The 13,130-nt window shown below is 36.6% G+C and overlaps 3 protein-coding genes across 5 annotated transcripts in view; 2 read left to right on the top strand and 1 right to left on the bottom strand.

Moving 5' to 3' along the window:
- Positions 1-44: 44 nt before the first annotated feature.
- Positions 45-9,915, top strand: LOC107744849 (serine/threonine-protein kinase Nek4-like). 3 transcript variants are annotated; one of them, XM_016558672.1, is made up of 16 exons: positions 45-324; positions 2,192-2,458; positions 2,546-2,743; positions 3,716-3,823; positions 3,937-4,091; positions 4,178-4,310; positions 4,410-5,012; positions 5,485-5,538; positions 5,906-6,052; positions 6,235-6,369; positions 6,554-6,620; positions 7,775-7,863; positions 8,109-8,185; positions 8,430-8,644; positions 8,761-8,894; positions 9,524-9,915. In XM_016558672.1, the coding sequence occupies exons 1-16, from the start codon at positions 238-240 to the stop codon at positions 9,620-9,622; spliced, it is 2,568 nt and encodes an 855-aa protein (XP_016414158.1). In that variant the 5' UTR covers positions 45-237; the 3' UTR covers positions 9,623-9,915. The 3 variants fall into 3 exon arrangements, with proteins under 3 accessions (XP_016414158.1, XP_016414157.1, XP_016414159.1); XM_016558671.1 differs by having other exon boundaries at positions 2,189-2,458; XM_016558673.1 differs by lacking the exon at positions 5,485-5,538 and having other exon boundaries at positions 2,189-2,458.
- Positions 9,916-10,070: 155 nt separating this feature from the next.
- LOC107744856 (signal peptidase complex subunit 1-like) lies at positions 10,071-11,950 on the bottom strand. Its single transcript, XM_016558677.1, has 4 exons — positions 11,632-11,950; positions 11,142-11,201; positions 10,977-11,063; positions 10,071-10,349 (listed from the first exon to the last, which is right to left on the bottom strand). Exons 1-4 carry the CDS (start codon positions 11,665-11,667, stop codon positions 10,224-10,226), a joined length of 309 nt encoding a protein of 102 aa, XP_016414163.1. The 5' UTR covers positions 11,668-11,950; the 3' UTR covers positions 10,071-10,223.
- Positions 11,951-12,529: 579 nt separating this feature from the next.
- Positions 12,530-13,130, top strand: part of LOC107744846 (glycosyltransferase 8 domain-containing protein 1-like) — a 4,406-nt gene continuing 3,805 nt past the window's right edge. The window contains exons 1-2 of the mRNA XM_016558668.1: positions 12,530-12,776; positions 12,993-13,031. Coding sequence (XP_016414154.1) covers positions 13,016-13,031 — 16 coding nt within the window. The 5' untranslated portion in view covers positions 12,530-12,776; positions 12,993-13,015. The remainder of the gene's footprint in view (positions 12,777-12,992; positions 13,032-13,130) is intronic.

The following is a 13,130-nucleotide window of genomic DNA, read 5'->3' as shown; positions in this document are numbered from 1 at the left end:
GCTGTTCTCAAACTGCACATTCATGAACCCGGAGCGTGTAGTGTTAATGCGCTCAGTTGCCTGGAGACGCTAAAGCTGTGCACGGCTGGTTCCTGTGCCCTGGATCACCCAAAACAAGTTTGAAACAGACAAATCACCGTCGGTACATTGAGAATAGCGCGCTTGCTTGCCATTCAACATCTGCGGAAGGGCTTAAAGTCACTCGCTATGTGATAGAGCATCTCTGGACGGAGGATCATGGACAGTTACTTATTCGTGAGAGTTGTGGGGAAGGGGAGCTATGGGGAGGTGAATCTGGTCAGACACAAATCAGACCGTAAACAGGTAACAGTTAGCGTGATGCATGCCTCTGAGTTTGTGCAGACCTGCGCATACCGCTGCTAATCAGTAACACACTGGTTTATATATTTAACTAATTGCCAAGCTGAACTAATGTCTTATTTTAAGCGTTAGTTAATAACAGACTTTGTGGTTGTTTTTACTGGTGGCAGTTAGCTTCTTCTATCAAAATGTGTGTGTGTGTACCTACTTAACCATATTTTGGGGACAAATTTGTACTCAAAAGTGAGCAAAACCTGACAAAAATCGCCAAAAAAAACAACAACTCAATTTAAGGAAACGTCCTCATTTGTAAAACTGGTATAAAAAATAAAGTAAACAAACTTTTTTTGTATAAATAAAAATGCAGAAAGTTTTCTGTGAGGGGTAGGGGTGGGTTTAGGTAAAAAAAAGTGTATAACTATCTGTATATAAAAACAATAGAAGTCTATGTAATGTCCCCATTTAGATAGCTAAGTAAACGTGTGTGTGTGTGTGTGTGTGTGTTGTTGTTGTTGTTGTTGTTGTTGTTGTTTTCTTCATTATGCATATTTTAGGAAAAACCTTGGGATTTTTAATTACTTTAAGATGTTTAATATTGCTTGTACATAACTAGGCCTGTCGCAATAATCAATATATCGACCTATCGCGCAATATATGTACATGACCTCAATAATTTTTGGTGACGCAATTTACTTAAAAAAAAATGTCACCATGTTTAGTACATTACACTTGCGCCTGTGTCTTTGCAGCTTCTCGAAAGTTTGTTGTCATTTGGAAGTGTGTATGCTTTCTTGCGTTATTATGCTGTTACATTATGATTATATATTCAGTGGCATAAAATGGTCTTTAAAATGACAATAATATCGCTTATCGCAATTATTTCTGGGGCAATATATCGCACAACAAAAAGTTGTTATCGTGACAGGCCTATACATAACACATTTATAGTAACAATTTAAGAGGCCAATTATTAGTCTATAATAGCACGCTTCACATCAGAATGATCATGTACCTTCAAATACAAATATGTATGAAAAAATATGAATCAAATCAATCTGTTAGACATATAAAGTATGTTTTTAATGTTATTGATATTAACTTGTTTGGTCAAATACTATAAAGGTAGTTGACATCCTGGTTAGTGAGTTGCTCTAAAATTATTTGAAACTATTTTGAAAAACTTTTTTCTTTAAAGTTTAAATTAAAATGTAATTATCTTACATGCGGTTTTTATGACCTTAACAATTGAGATATTACATTAAATATTTATTTATTTTACTTTTTGCCATTTGTCACAAAGAAGGACCATTAAGTTGTACTGTGTAAGTGATTATTATAGAAAATCTTAAAAGAAAAGGTTACCAGCACTAAAACACTTTCTTTTATACATAATTTTATACTTGATATTGAAACATCTGTTTCGTATGTGCTGTGTTGCATTAAAAAAAATAGGAGTGTGGATGTTTCTGTTTCTACTTAAAAAAAAAAAAAGTAGAGCGCAGTTTCATCCTATTTGATTTCAGTCAAACTTGATATTGAAAAAAAATGAAATCATTGAAACATCCGTTTCGTATGTGCTGTGTTGCATAATAAAAAAAAAAATAATAGGAGTGTGGATGTTTCTGTTTCTACTTAAAAAAAATAAAAAAAAAGTAGAGCGCAGTTTCATCCTATTTGATTTCAGTCAAACTTGATATTGAAAAAAAATTAAAATAATGGACTTGAGATTTGGTACATATGATTGCAGATACGATCCTTTCCTTCATTGTACAACAAACTAGAGCATTTTCTTAAAATGTGGACATTTTCTGCTGGAATTCATGTCTTTTATTAATGTGCAAAGTTATAACACAATACTTCGTATCAGCAGTATGTGATCAAGAAGCTGAACCTGAGAACATCCTCCAGACGTGAGCGGCGAGCCGCGGAGCAGGAAGCGCAGCTCCTCTCACAGCTCAAGCATCCCAACATCGTCACCTACCGGGAATCATGGGAAGGCGAGGACTGTCAGCTTTACATCGTGATGGGTTTCTGTGAGGGAGGAGATCTTTACCACAGACTCAAACAGCAGAATGGAGAACTGCTGCCTGAGAGACAGGTTGTGGAGTGGTTTGTTCAAATTGCCATGGCCCTTCAGGTAAGTCGACAGCCATTTGTCCATCCATCTGTTCTTTCTGAGTTTTTAGCTCAATGATAAAGGCGTTACATTTTTGTTGATCTGTAGTATTTACACGAGAAGCACATCCTGCATCGAGATCTGAAAACGCAGAATATCTTCTTGACCAAGACCAACATAATCAAAGTGGGTGATCTGGGCATCGCACGGGTCTTGGAGAATCAGAACGACATGGCCAGCACACTGATCGGCACACCTTACTACATGAGTCCAGAACTGTTCTCCAACAAACCTTACAACTACAAGGTACTGCATGGACACAGCTCACAATGACCTTTAGTACAGCACTAGATTCAGTCTATGTGAGTACTAGTGTCTATATCAATCTTGACTAAATCACTTTTACTGCTTTTGCTATGTCACATATTGAGGCTATATTTTTCACCCCACAATTAAAAGAAAGAAAAAAAAACAGGCAATTCTATTTTGGAATTTATATTATGTTGTTGTTGTTGTTTTTATTTGAAAATTAAACACATCCTCTGTACTAATTCTAAATATCACAATGCAAATTTATTTAAATTAGAAATGTTTCGTAACAAGTTCTTTTGAACTTCCTTTTCATCAAAGAATCCTAAAAAATGTATAACCATTCCCACACAAAATATTAAGCAGCACAACTGTTTTCAAATAATAAGAAATTTTTCTGGAACAGCAAATCAGCATATTAGAATGATTTCTGAAGGATCATGTGGCACTGGAGTAATGGTGCTGAAAATTCAGCTTTGCATTACAGTAATAAATGATATTTTAAAATATAGAACAATAATAATAGTATTACACGACATTACAGTTGGTACTGTATTTTTGCTCAAATAAATGCAGCTGTAGTGAGCATAAGAGAAATTTGCTAAAATCATTAAAAAATCGTACCGACCCCAAACCTTTGAACAGTGGTGTAAAAATTTTTTTTTTTTATTTAAAACATTATTTTAACTGTAAAAGTTTACATAATGCTAGTATTTTTATGCTGCCTTAATACTGTACAATATGCTATTTTATAGTAATTTATTAATGAGAATAACTGGAATTAGAAAAAACTCTCAAACTGAAAATGTCTGAGAATTCCTTAATTTTTAAGACCAAAATCAAAATGGTCCTAAACCAGACCTTTTTTTTCCCGTTTCTTTTAATTTTGGGGTGGCCTAGATATTTTTTTACCCAGATATTTTGTGTATTAGATATTAAATCATTATTTTTGTTTGTATGTGTTTGCAGTCGGACGTGTGGGCTCTGGGATGCTGCGTGTATGAAATGGCAACTCTAAAACATGCTTTCAACGCAAAAGACATGAACTCTCTTGTGTATCGGATCGTAGAAGGGAAGGTACATGAATATATTTGTCATCTGTTTCACTGAACTGTAAATATTTGCATACATCAAATCTAAAGAGCTGTCCATTCATAACAGCACATTATTAATTAATGTTTAATGTTCAGTTGCCCCAGATGCCGAGTAAGTACGACCCCCAACTGGGAGAACTGATCAAGCGGATGCTGTGTAAGAAACCAGAGGACAGGCCAGACGTCAAACACATCCTCCGACAGCCGTACATCAAACAGCAGATCTCCATGTTCCTAGAGGCCACAAAAGAGTATGTGCACTCTTCCCTGTTTTTAAAATTGAAATAAAAAATATTGAAATAGTTTACAATGAACTGTCCTGTTACTGATCTAACAGGAAAACCGCCAAATCACGGAAAAATACAGCAAACAGCAAACCGAACAGTGCCGAATCAGATGCCTTAAACAAACCAAACCATGAAGTTCGGCCACAATGTCTTAACTCTGAGTCAAAGCCCCCAGGAAGAAAGGTAATATGTCTGCTAAGATTCTAGAAGTCTTCTATGTCTCTATATGTGCTGTGGATATGATCTCATTTCATCTGTTTTTTGTTTTCCCACATTTCATAGGCTGAAGAAAACCACTTGAACCGACAAGAACCCTGTAATGGTGCAGTGGAAAAAGTGGTTCCCAACCCACACTTGCCCCCTAAATCTCCAAGTCGGGACATTCTTAACTCAACAGGTCGATCTACAGCAACCATTAGCAATATAGACATTGAAATCCAAACCCAGGAACAGAAACCACCTCAGCCAAAACCCAGCAGCCATCAGAACCACAAGCCGCCATCTGTGAGCAAGAGGAGAGAGAAAGAGGAGAAAGAAGATCTTGGTCCTCCTCAGACACACCCTCTGAAACCAGTATTAGGTGTCGGCAGAGCGGAGGATAATATGTCAGCGAATGGACTGATATCTCCAAACTCAACTACACCCAAACCTGCAGATCGAGCCAAGATGCTAAGCAAGAATAAGGCTCTTGATGTAAGTATGGACCTTAAAGACGATACTATGAAACTTCTGCAGGAGGCAGGGATGGAGGACATCCCGCATGAGCCTATTGAACAACATCACAAGTTGGAGAGCCAAAGAACTTTATCAGCTAGTGATGATGATCATAGCAGCGCTTGTGTCCTAAAGGATGTTCCTACTGGAAGTTCAACTGAGGAGAGTGAGGTACGTTACTGTGATGGAACCAATCAAAGCTTCTGATAGGTTTGCCTAATCTTAATTCTTAACTCTATTAAAGTCCCTCTTACGCTGATGGACATCAATATATATTATGATCTGTGCTAAAAGAAAGATTTAAAGGGGTAGTGTTCCAAAAAATGAAAATGTCATCTTATACTCACCCTTATGGTGTTTCAAACCTGTATGACTTACTTTGGAACATAAAATAAGATATTTTGAGTTTTTTGCTCATACAATGGAAGTCAGATGTCATCAAAACAGTTTGGTTACCATTATTCATCAAAATATCTCCATTTGAGTTCCGCATAGGAAAGAAGGTCATGCAGGTCTGGAACAACAGAAGGGTGGGTAAATGATGAGAGTTTTCAGATTTGAGCAAAATATTGTCTCGATTTATTGAATGATTGTGCTTATATTTACTCTAAAGACAATGTATTTATTGTCCTTCATATTCCAGGGAAGTTTAGACTCCACAGAGAAACTACTCAAGCCTGTTCCTGTAATTTTAATGGTAAAATACTGGTGTACATTTATTTATGTGTATGTATTTATTTATTTATTTGCTTGCTTGCTTATTTGTGTTTTTTTTTGTTTAAATAACTAGTTTATTTTTTTTATTATTAAAAATATTATAAAATATTTACTTATTTGTTTATATTATTATAATTATTATTATTAAATCCTTTAACACCTGATAATAAAACACAGGTGTTTTTTAAACTGGCTATTCAAATGCAAATTACATATTCAAATCATTAGTTTATTATTGTTGTTGCTGTATATTAACTAAACTATATTCGTTTTTTATTATAAATACATATATAATACTTTAAATCAAATGTAATCCAATTTAAACATGATTTATAATGACATTTTAGGAGCCATCCAGTTCAGAGACCTCTTCAGCTCTCTCAGATCAAAGCAGACCAGTTATTCTGCCCTCTTCCTCTTCTGATCCATTCATGTCACGTCAGCGCAGGCAGAGGAAGAAAGTCAAGTCCCTCGATGACCAGAACAGCCATCAAGTGAGTAGTGAGGACATTGCAGTTTTTTTTCCTCTTGTATTTTAGAACTCAATGACAGCTAAAATATGAAATAATATGTTTTTATCAAATAATTAACATGAACCAGAATTAATTCAGTTACTCTTGATATCATTACTGTTGTCTTTCGCCAATGTTACTCACTAAAACATTTTTATGTTTAGGTCAAAGCAGTGCCCAGACCTCTGCCGCCTCTTCCGGAAGATGTCCTATCAGTAAACAGCGAACAGAAAGGCCACTCAGAGAAAAACAGACCTTCCAATCTCTCATCCTCTACCAAGAACGCTCCAGAGCAGCAGGTGAAACATTACTTACTGTGTACAGACTGTATTAAACTGCTGCATGCAGTAATCTGATATTTCCTATGGCATCATGTTTCTTTTAAACAGTGTGTTTGAAGCTTTGTGTCATTAAGGCTTCAACAGAGTTTTTTTTCTTTCTTTTCTTTGCTGCTGTTGTTAACGGAACTCAATTTACTTACAGAATCGTCCACTGTCAGCCAGGGAAAGGAGAAGACTGAAGCAATTACAGGAGAACTCCAGACAACAAGGTTTGTGGTTAAAATGTTTAAAATGCAACAGTGTACTATGTCCTAGATCGAGCACAGCAAAAATGGACCAGAACCAGATGTAAATACACTTTTAGAATAAGGAAGAATGATCATGTGTACATGCATTATCATTAACTAATATTATTTAAAAAAAAAAAAAAATTTGTTTGTTAAAACTACAAAAGTTATTCAGTCAAGAGAAGTTAGTGATTTTCTCTCTCTCTCTTGTTTTTTTTCCCCCCTTGGATTAACATTAAGGACACTGACAGCAGCTAGTAAACTAGGCGCGGTCACTTTAAGACACAATGCATGGATCCAATATAATGATACACATCCGATCTCCTTCTCAATTGTTTATGTTCACTTAAGACATAACCGAGAGTTTTTTGAGGATACTCTCCAAGATGGGTACTTCGACATAATTTGTATGTATTTGTTTGTTCAAGCGCAAGAAGACGCAAAACTCGTTTCGGTGTGCACGGGCTGTGAGACGCGGCTCTCTGTGTGGGCGCAGAACACAGTGCGGGTGCTGAATAAAGTCCTTTTTTTGTCTTTTTGAGCTTGAATGTTTAAATTTGCGAGATGTAATTGTACGTTCAAGTGTAAGAAGACACGAAAGAGAACTCAATTCGGTGTGCACACCGAACACAGTGCGCGAGTACTCGGTGCAGTTCTTTTGCGCCTTCTTGTAATTGAATGCTTTAAAATGTAACCCTCCCCCCCCCACCCTAATAGAGACAGCCCTGGTAATCAACATATTCTGAATACATTTAGACATGCGCATTTTTTTTTCTTAAATACTTTTTTGGAAATACTAAAGATGAATATGACCACATTGTGATTAATATGGGACTATTCTTTTGAAACCAATAGAGTCAGTATGTATGCTAGATTTCAAACTGTTCACTTTTAGTTGAATCGAAGGGGGTCTGACTTTAATTCTGTTGAAGTGGCCTCAAGAGCGATAACACCCTTAAGAACAGTTTTGGTGGATCAAAGCGAGACGTTTCTGCATGTGTCCATTAGAATGCATAAGAGACTGTAGAGCCGCCCACTATGATCAAAGTCCACAGGTGCTGCATACATGAATTCAGATTAAAGGAGATTTTGTACAGTTTCACTGAATGTGATTCCTTCGTTTCTTTTCTTTGAAGCTGTGTCCGCTGTCCCCTCATTAGAGGGTAAGCAGACAGACCAGCTAGACTGCCCAAGACCTGAAAGCATATCTGTGGAAACGAAAAAGGTACGTCTGATCCTTCTCGCTGACTCAGGACGGACTGTCAAACACTATACACTTAAGAGTATGACCATTTTTATAAGAAAATTACGTCATTTACTCATGACTTTTTTTCTTCTTCGGTACATAAAACGGGATATTTTGACAGATAAACAGGACCTTCTATACATGATAACCTTAGAATGTCAGTTCTTGGCTATTCGGTCAAAAGGGCTCTTACCTGGACTGTTTTGGTTCTCTTTGTGTATCAGGAGAGACAGTCTGATGAAGATGAGTGTAGTTCCTCAACCAGCTCCACTGAACGTTCAGAGGGTGACTACACAGAACGGTAAGACCTCCCACTAATTTGTACTCTAATGAGCCGCATTTATGTATGTAAAAATTCTGTTTAATGACTCAGTTGGGCCATAATTGGTGTCATGTATGTGTCGTATTAAGTGTATTGCCAATATTCCTTTTTCTAGAAATCTGAATTTGTTCTTCGCATCATTTCCTGCCATCTCTCTACTTTCCCTGTCAGTAAAAGTGACAGAAAGCTAAAAAACACTGAAATACTTTTTTTTTTCTCACAGAAAGCGTGAGACCAGTGAGATGCAAGACTTGGTCCAAATGATGACACAGACATTACACATGGATGCCAGAGATGTATCATTTGAGCCTGATGGGACAAGATGCCACTCCACTCCACTGCCTGAGTTCAAACTAAACAGGAAGTACAGGGACACCCTGATGCTTCATGGGAAATCCAGAGAGGGACAGGGAGATTTCCAGATCAGTGGCTTCCCAGGTAATAACTTACCTGATAAATGTTTCTGGGTTTTATTTTGTAATTATTTTAAGTAATTCTGCATTTTTAGTCTGGTGACAGAATCCATCATCATGTGTTTCATTTTGTGTTTTTAGACGACAGCACGGGTCCAGCAAAGGTCAGGAGAGTGATGGAGCACTTGCGTACAGATGTGGTTAAAGGACTCGGGGTGAAGCTATTGGACAGAGTCCTGGACATCATGCAGGAAGAGGATGAAGACAAGAGAGAGGCAAGTTGGCTAAAGTCTCATTGTACATTAGAAATACATTAGAAAGAAATAAACAAGAGTCTATTCTAATGGCCCATTGATCAGAATTTTTCAGTACCGACAATGAGTCTTGTTCACTAACCATGATGCACATTTTCACATAAAAAAATCATGATTAATCAATAAGTCAATGATTCAAAATCATACTCTCGGTGGCCTTATAAATGTGTTTAGATTACATTTTTACATAGATATTTCATCTTAAATATGTTTAATCATATTTATGTTGATGTTATATAGCTTAAGTTGTGAAATTTCTCTGCATAAAAACAATTTGCATATGTACAAGAAGTTTGGAGGATGGATGGATGGATGGGTCACTCATTTTGAATACTGCAAGTTCATTAACAGGAGAATAAATTCATGTGCATATGCAGATGTCGTGAATTAATCAGCATTTTTGTCGTGAGAAGTTCTCCTGTGCACATAAATACAAATATTCCCATTCATTACAGAGTACTATAGTTACATTTAAATGAGATGTATTTATATTGAAAACATTGTTTTTTTAATGTACAAAAAAAATAAAAAATTTGAATACTACATAAATAGCAGTTAGGCTGAGATTTTTATTCTGCTTCTCTATCCAGCCCCTACTGCAAGAGCAAATGGGGGAGGAAAAATACAAGCAGTACGCAATGAAAGTCCAACAGCTGAAATTCTTTGAGGACGTCGCATTCAAAGACTGAGCCACCTGCACATGAGGGATCTCTTGTCAAACACTGATATGCCATTACTGCTGACAGGCAGCAGACTTCGTGCTCTTAAAAGATAAAACACTTCATTGAAGCCTCCTATCAACAATCACTGTTACTTTTTAATGCTTTTGTAAATGTGTAGAGATAGAAGTGAGTTAAACACCAGATATGCAAAAAATGCTGTTATCATGCACCTTTAAAATACAGAAAAGCATTATTTTAGTATATCATCTTTCTATTGGAAATGTGAACCTATGCTATGTAGATACCCATCTTGAATAACAAAAGAGATGTTAAAAATATTTAACTTTTTTCTATTTTCTGGAATGTATATTTATATTACGAATAATGTAAATCAATAAGGAATGATTTATAATAAATGACATTTTTAGGAACCCTGTGCCTTCTTGTGCTCTAACAAACCAAAGTCAAACTCAAAAAAAAAAAGTGCCACATGTACCAAACACAGTTCTTTATTACATAATGAATGCTCAAAAACGGACAAAAACTTAATAGGATTTCATAAGTTTGTTTCTGCTGTTTATCTAAATGGCTTTACTGTGCCAAATCGAAACTACAATATTGCCGTGAATCACTTGTGCTTCTTCTTCTTCTGATTCTCTTGAGGTTTGTCACGATTTTCTCCAGATGCCTCAGGCACAGCCGGCTGCCACTTCAAAGGATTTTTTCTGTACATTGGCCAGGGAGGCAGGGTGAGCTGAAGACCAGGAGAGCCAGAATTACACAAGAGTTTATTGTTATTCTTATTTTCACTATTAACTTTACATTAAAGGGGTCATATGATGCTGCTAAAAAGAACATTATTTTGTGTATTTGGTGTAATGAAATGAAATGCGGTTTAAGGTTCAAAAAACACATTATTTTCCACATACTGTACATTATTGTTTTTCTATGCCCCGCCTTTCTGAAACGCGTCGATTTTTACAAAGCTCATCGGTCTAAAAAAGCGAGGTGTGCTGTGATTGGCCAGTGATCTTCAGAAATCATTCTAATATGCTGATTTATTATTAGAATTATCAACAGTTGTGCAGCCAAATATTTTTAAGTTACGCCTTCTTTCTTTGCGTGAACGTTTGGGCGGCGTTATGCAAATCTTCTCACATCGTGACGTAGACATGTGGGGTGTGTTAGAACGAGCCGTTTTAGGTAGGCGTGGTTGACTCTTAACTTTTATAAAGAATATCTCTTTGGATTTGAGACTTTAGTCTTTGCAACTTTACAGATCTTCTTTATGCACCAAGAGCTTGTAACACTCCAAAGAGAAAGGAAAAATTGAAATCGCATCATATGACCCCTTTAAGCAAACAGAAGTCGTATGACATACAAAACATGATACTGTGAATCCAGCCAGCATTATGTAAACCGTCCATCCAAACTGCTGAATAAATAAGCCATAGATGAAGCCGATCACCTGCAGGGAAAACAGACATGAGGCAGAGCAGAAATGACATAATGTTGTGAGAGTACAAGTGCTGCCAGTGTTACTTACTGCTGACACCAGAATGATTCCTTGGAAAATTTGCTCGGCAAGTTTCTGTCCTTTATAGTCCTGCAAATAGACATTGTAAATATATGTATATTCTTGTTGCTTTAGGTCGTGTAGCAAAGTATATAAGCTGATCTATGACTTGACTCCCAAAGCTGCTGAGTGCACACTTAATTCACTTTGGTTCCGATACCAGCACTAACTATTTGGTGTTACTGTGTTGATTACTGCAGCAAAATATTACTAAAAGATTTATTTTATATAATTAATATTAATATTAACAGGTCCGTCGCTAATACGTAAGCTGCTAACATATGTCAGTATGTTGAAGCTCTAAACACCACCAACCTCAAAAGATTTATTTTATATAATTAATATTAATATTAACAGGTCCGTCCCTAATACGTAAGCTGCTAACATATGTCAGTATGTTGAAGCTCTAAACACCACCAACCTCACAATATTAAAACATGTATCCAAAAAACGGGCTTACCATATACGTCGGAATGGATTTAAACGCTGAAAGCATTTTGAAATATCAAAATAAAGCCGCAAGATGATATTATTGAGATGAGAGCGATGGTTTCCTGTTTGAAAGTGTGTACGTAGAGATCCGCAGGACCCCTTCCAAAAGCATCAGCGGGGCTAACATGCGTCCGATCTGCGCAGATCAGTGGGAAAATACGTCTTGTGACTGAATATTACATCTCTCAGTGCAATTGTGGCTTAAATAATAAGATAATAAGCGCGCAACGCAGTCTCCGTGCGATTATAAATTTAAATAAATGTATGTTTTTAACCAGGCAGTAATCTAGACGCACACTTCAGACCATGTATGGTCATGGGCATGTTCGAGTATGTCATCGGCCGCTGAAATGATCAGATCTGTAACTCATAGGGAACCACTCCTTCAGACATGAGCCGGAAGGATTTGGATTCATGTCAGTTATTCGAGTCTTTTGTATCATTTCACTCTTTTTTCTTTGGTTCGTTTAGTTACCCATTTTGCAGGTTAAATCGTTACGCTATTAGGACAAGCGAAATTTTTGAGTTACGAGTCAAGTAATCATTCACTCATTCTTTTCTTAAGTACACCGAATCATGGCCGAAACGAGTCTTGTTGTCATTTTTTCATTCCGTTTTCTTGACTGCTTTATTTGCATGGTAAAAAGTCTGCACATTGCCAAACATTGGTTGCAGACATACACATCTGCACACAGTAAAAAAAAAAAAAAAAAAGTTTGATAAAATAATAACATTGAGAAAGAAACCTCTCCGAGTCACATTCAAGACTCCAAACCATCGACTCGTTCTGTTAAGGGGGCGGTTCGTTTAGTGGGTCAAGCCAATGAAATGCTCCTTCACAGACCACACTCGAATTCTATTGGCTCTTGTTGCTGTCAGTCTTTGGAAGGACAAAAGCAGACGAGTCAGTACGTGAAAGTTTAGGAAATGTCGTTCACTTAAAAAGATTCATTCGCTGCGGTTGTGCTCTATCACTGTAGCATATGTTTCAGTGAAAGGTCTTTTCGGCTGTGGCGTGTTCTGTGCAGGACTCAAGGGTAACTGGACTTGTTGATGTTGAGTTGGCGTTTTGGATGAAGAGCCGAAGAGAGTCCAGACATTATATCTAAGCAGGTTTGTACACCGGCAGTTTTCACGGTTTTGCCTTTTAACAGTTTTCAAGTTGCTTCTTTGCCAAAATGCATTTTGTTTGTATATGCAGTATTTTTTTTTCCTTGTGTGATTTAAATTTTAACCTGCTTGTTTTATATTCCACTTAGTCCTCAGTTAAATACACATTTCTGTTGTTTTCTTTGCTGTTTACTAATGTTAGTGTTTGTTTTGATCCAGAATTGTGCTGTTGATCGAGTGCCATGACTGTACGCAGAGGTGAATATATTTTAATATAGTTATAGTTAAACACACACACATTATATATTGATATATACATTGTATGCACACACACACACACACACACATATATATATA

The sequence above is a fragment of the Sinocyclocheilus rhinocerous genome, unplaced genomic scaffold, assembly GCF_001515625.1.
Source record: "Sinocyclocheilus rhinocerous isolate Xijiao unplaced genomic scaffold, SAMN03320098_v1.1 scaffold3911, whole genome shotgun sequence".
NCBI classification, from domain to species: Eukaryota; Metazoa; Chordata; class Actinopteri; order Cypriniformes; family Cyprinidae; genus Sinocyclocheilus; species Sinocyclocheilus rhinocerous.
Note: the sequence above shows the minus strand (reverse complement) of the source record. Positions and strands in the feature narration are given on the sequence as shown.

Coding starts and splice junctions, on each gene's coding strand:
- LOC107744849 (XM_016558671.1), top strand. CDS start 238: ATGGACAGTTACTTATTCGTGAGAGTTGTGGGGAAGGGGAGCTATGGG. Junction 5,539..5,905: donor CTGTTCCTGTAATTTTAATG/GTAAAATACTGG, acceptor ATGACATTTTAG/GAGCCATCCAGTTCAGAGAC. Junction 6,370..6,553: donor AGAACGCTCCAGAGCAGCAG/GTGAAACATTAC, acceptor ATTTACTTACAG/AATCGTCCACTGTCAGCCAG.
- LOC107744856 (XM_016558677.1), bottom strand. CDS start 11,667: ATGCTTTCAGCGTTTAAATCCATTCCGACGTATATG. Junction 11,202..11,631: donor AATCCATTCCGACGTATATG/GTAAGCCCGTTT, acceptor GTCTATTTGCAG/GACTATAAAGGACAGAAACT. Junction 10,350..10,976: donor GATTCACAGTATCATGTTTT/GTATGTCATACG, acceptor CCTGGTCTTCAG/CTCACCCTGCCTCCCTGGCC.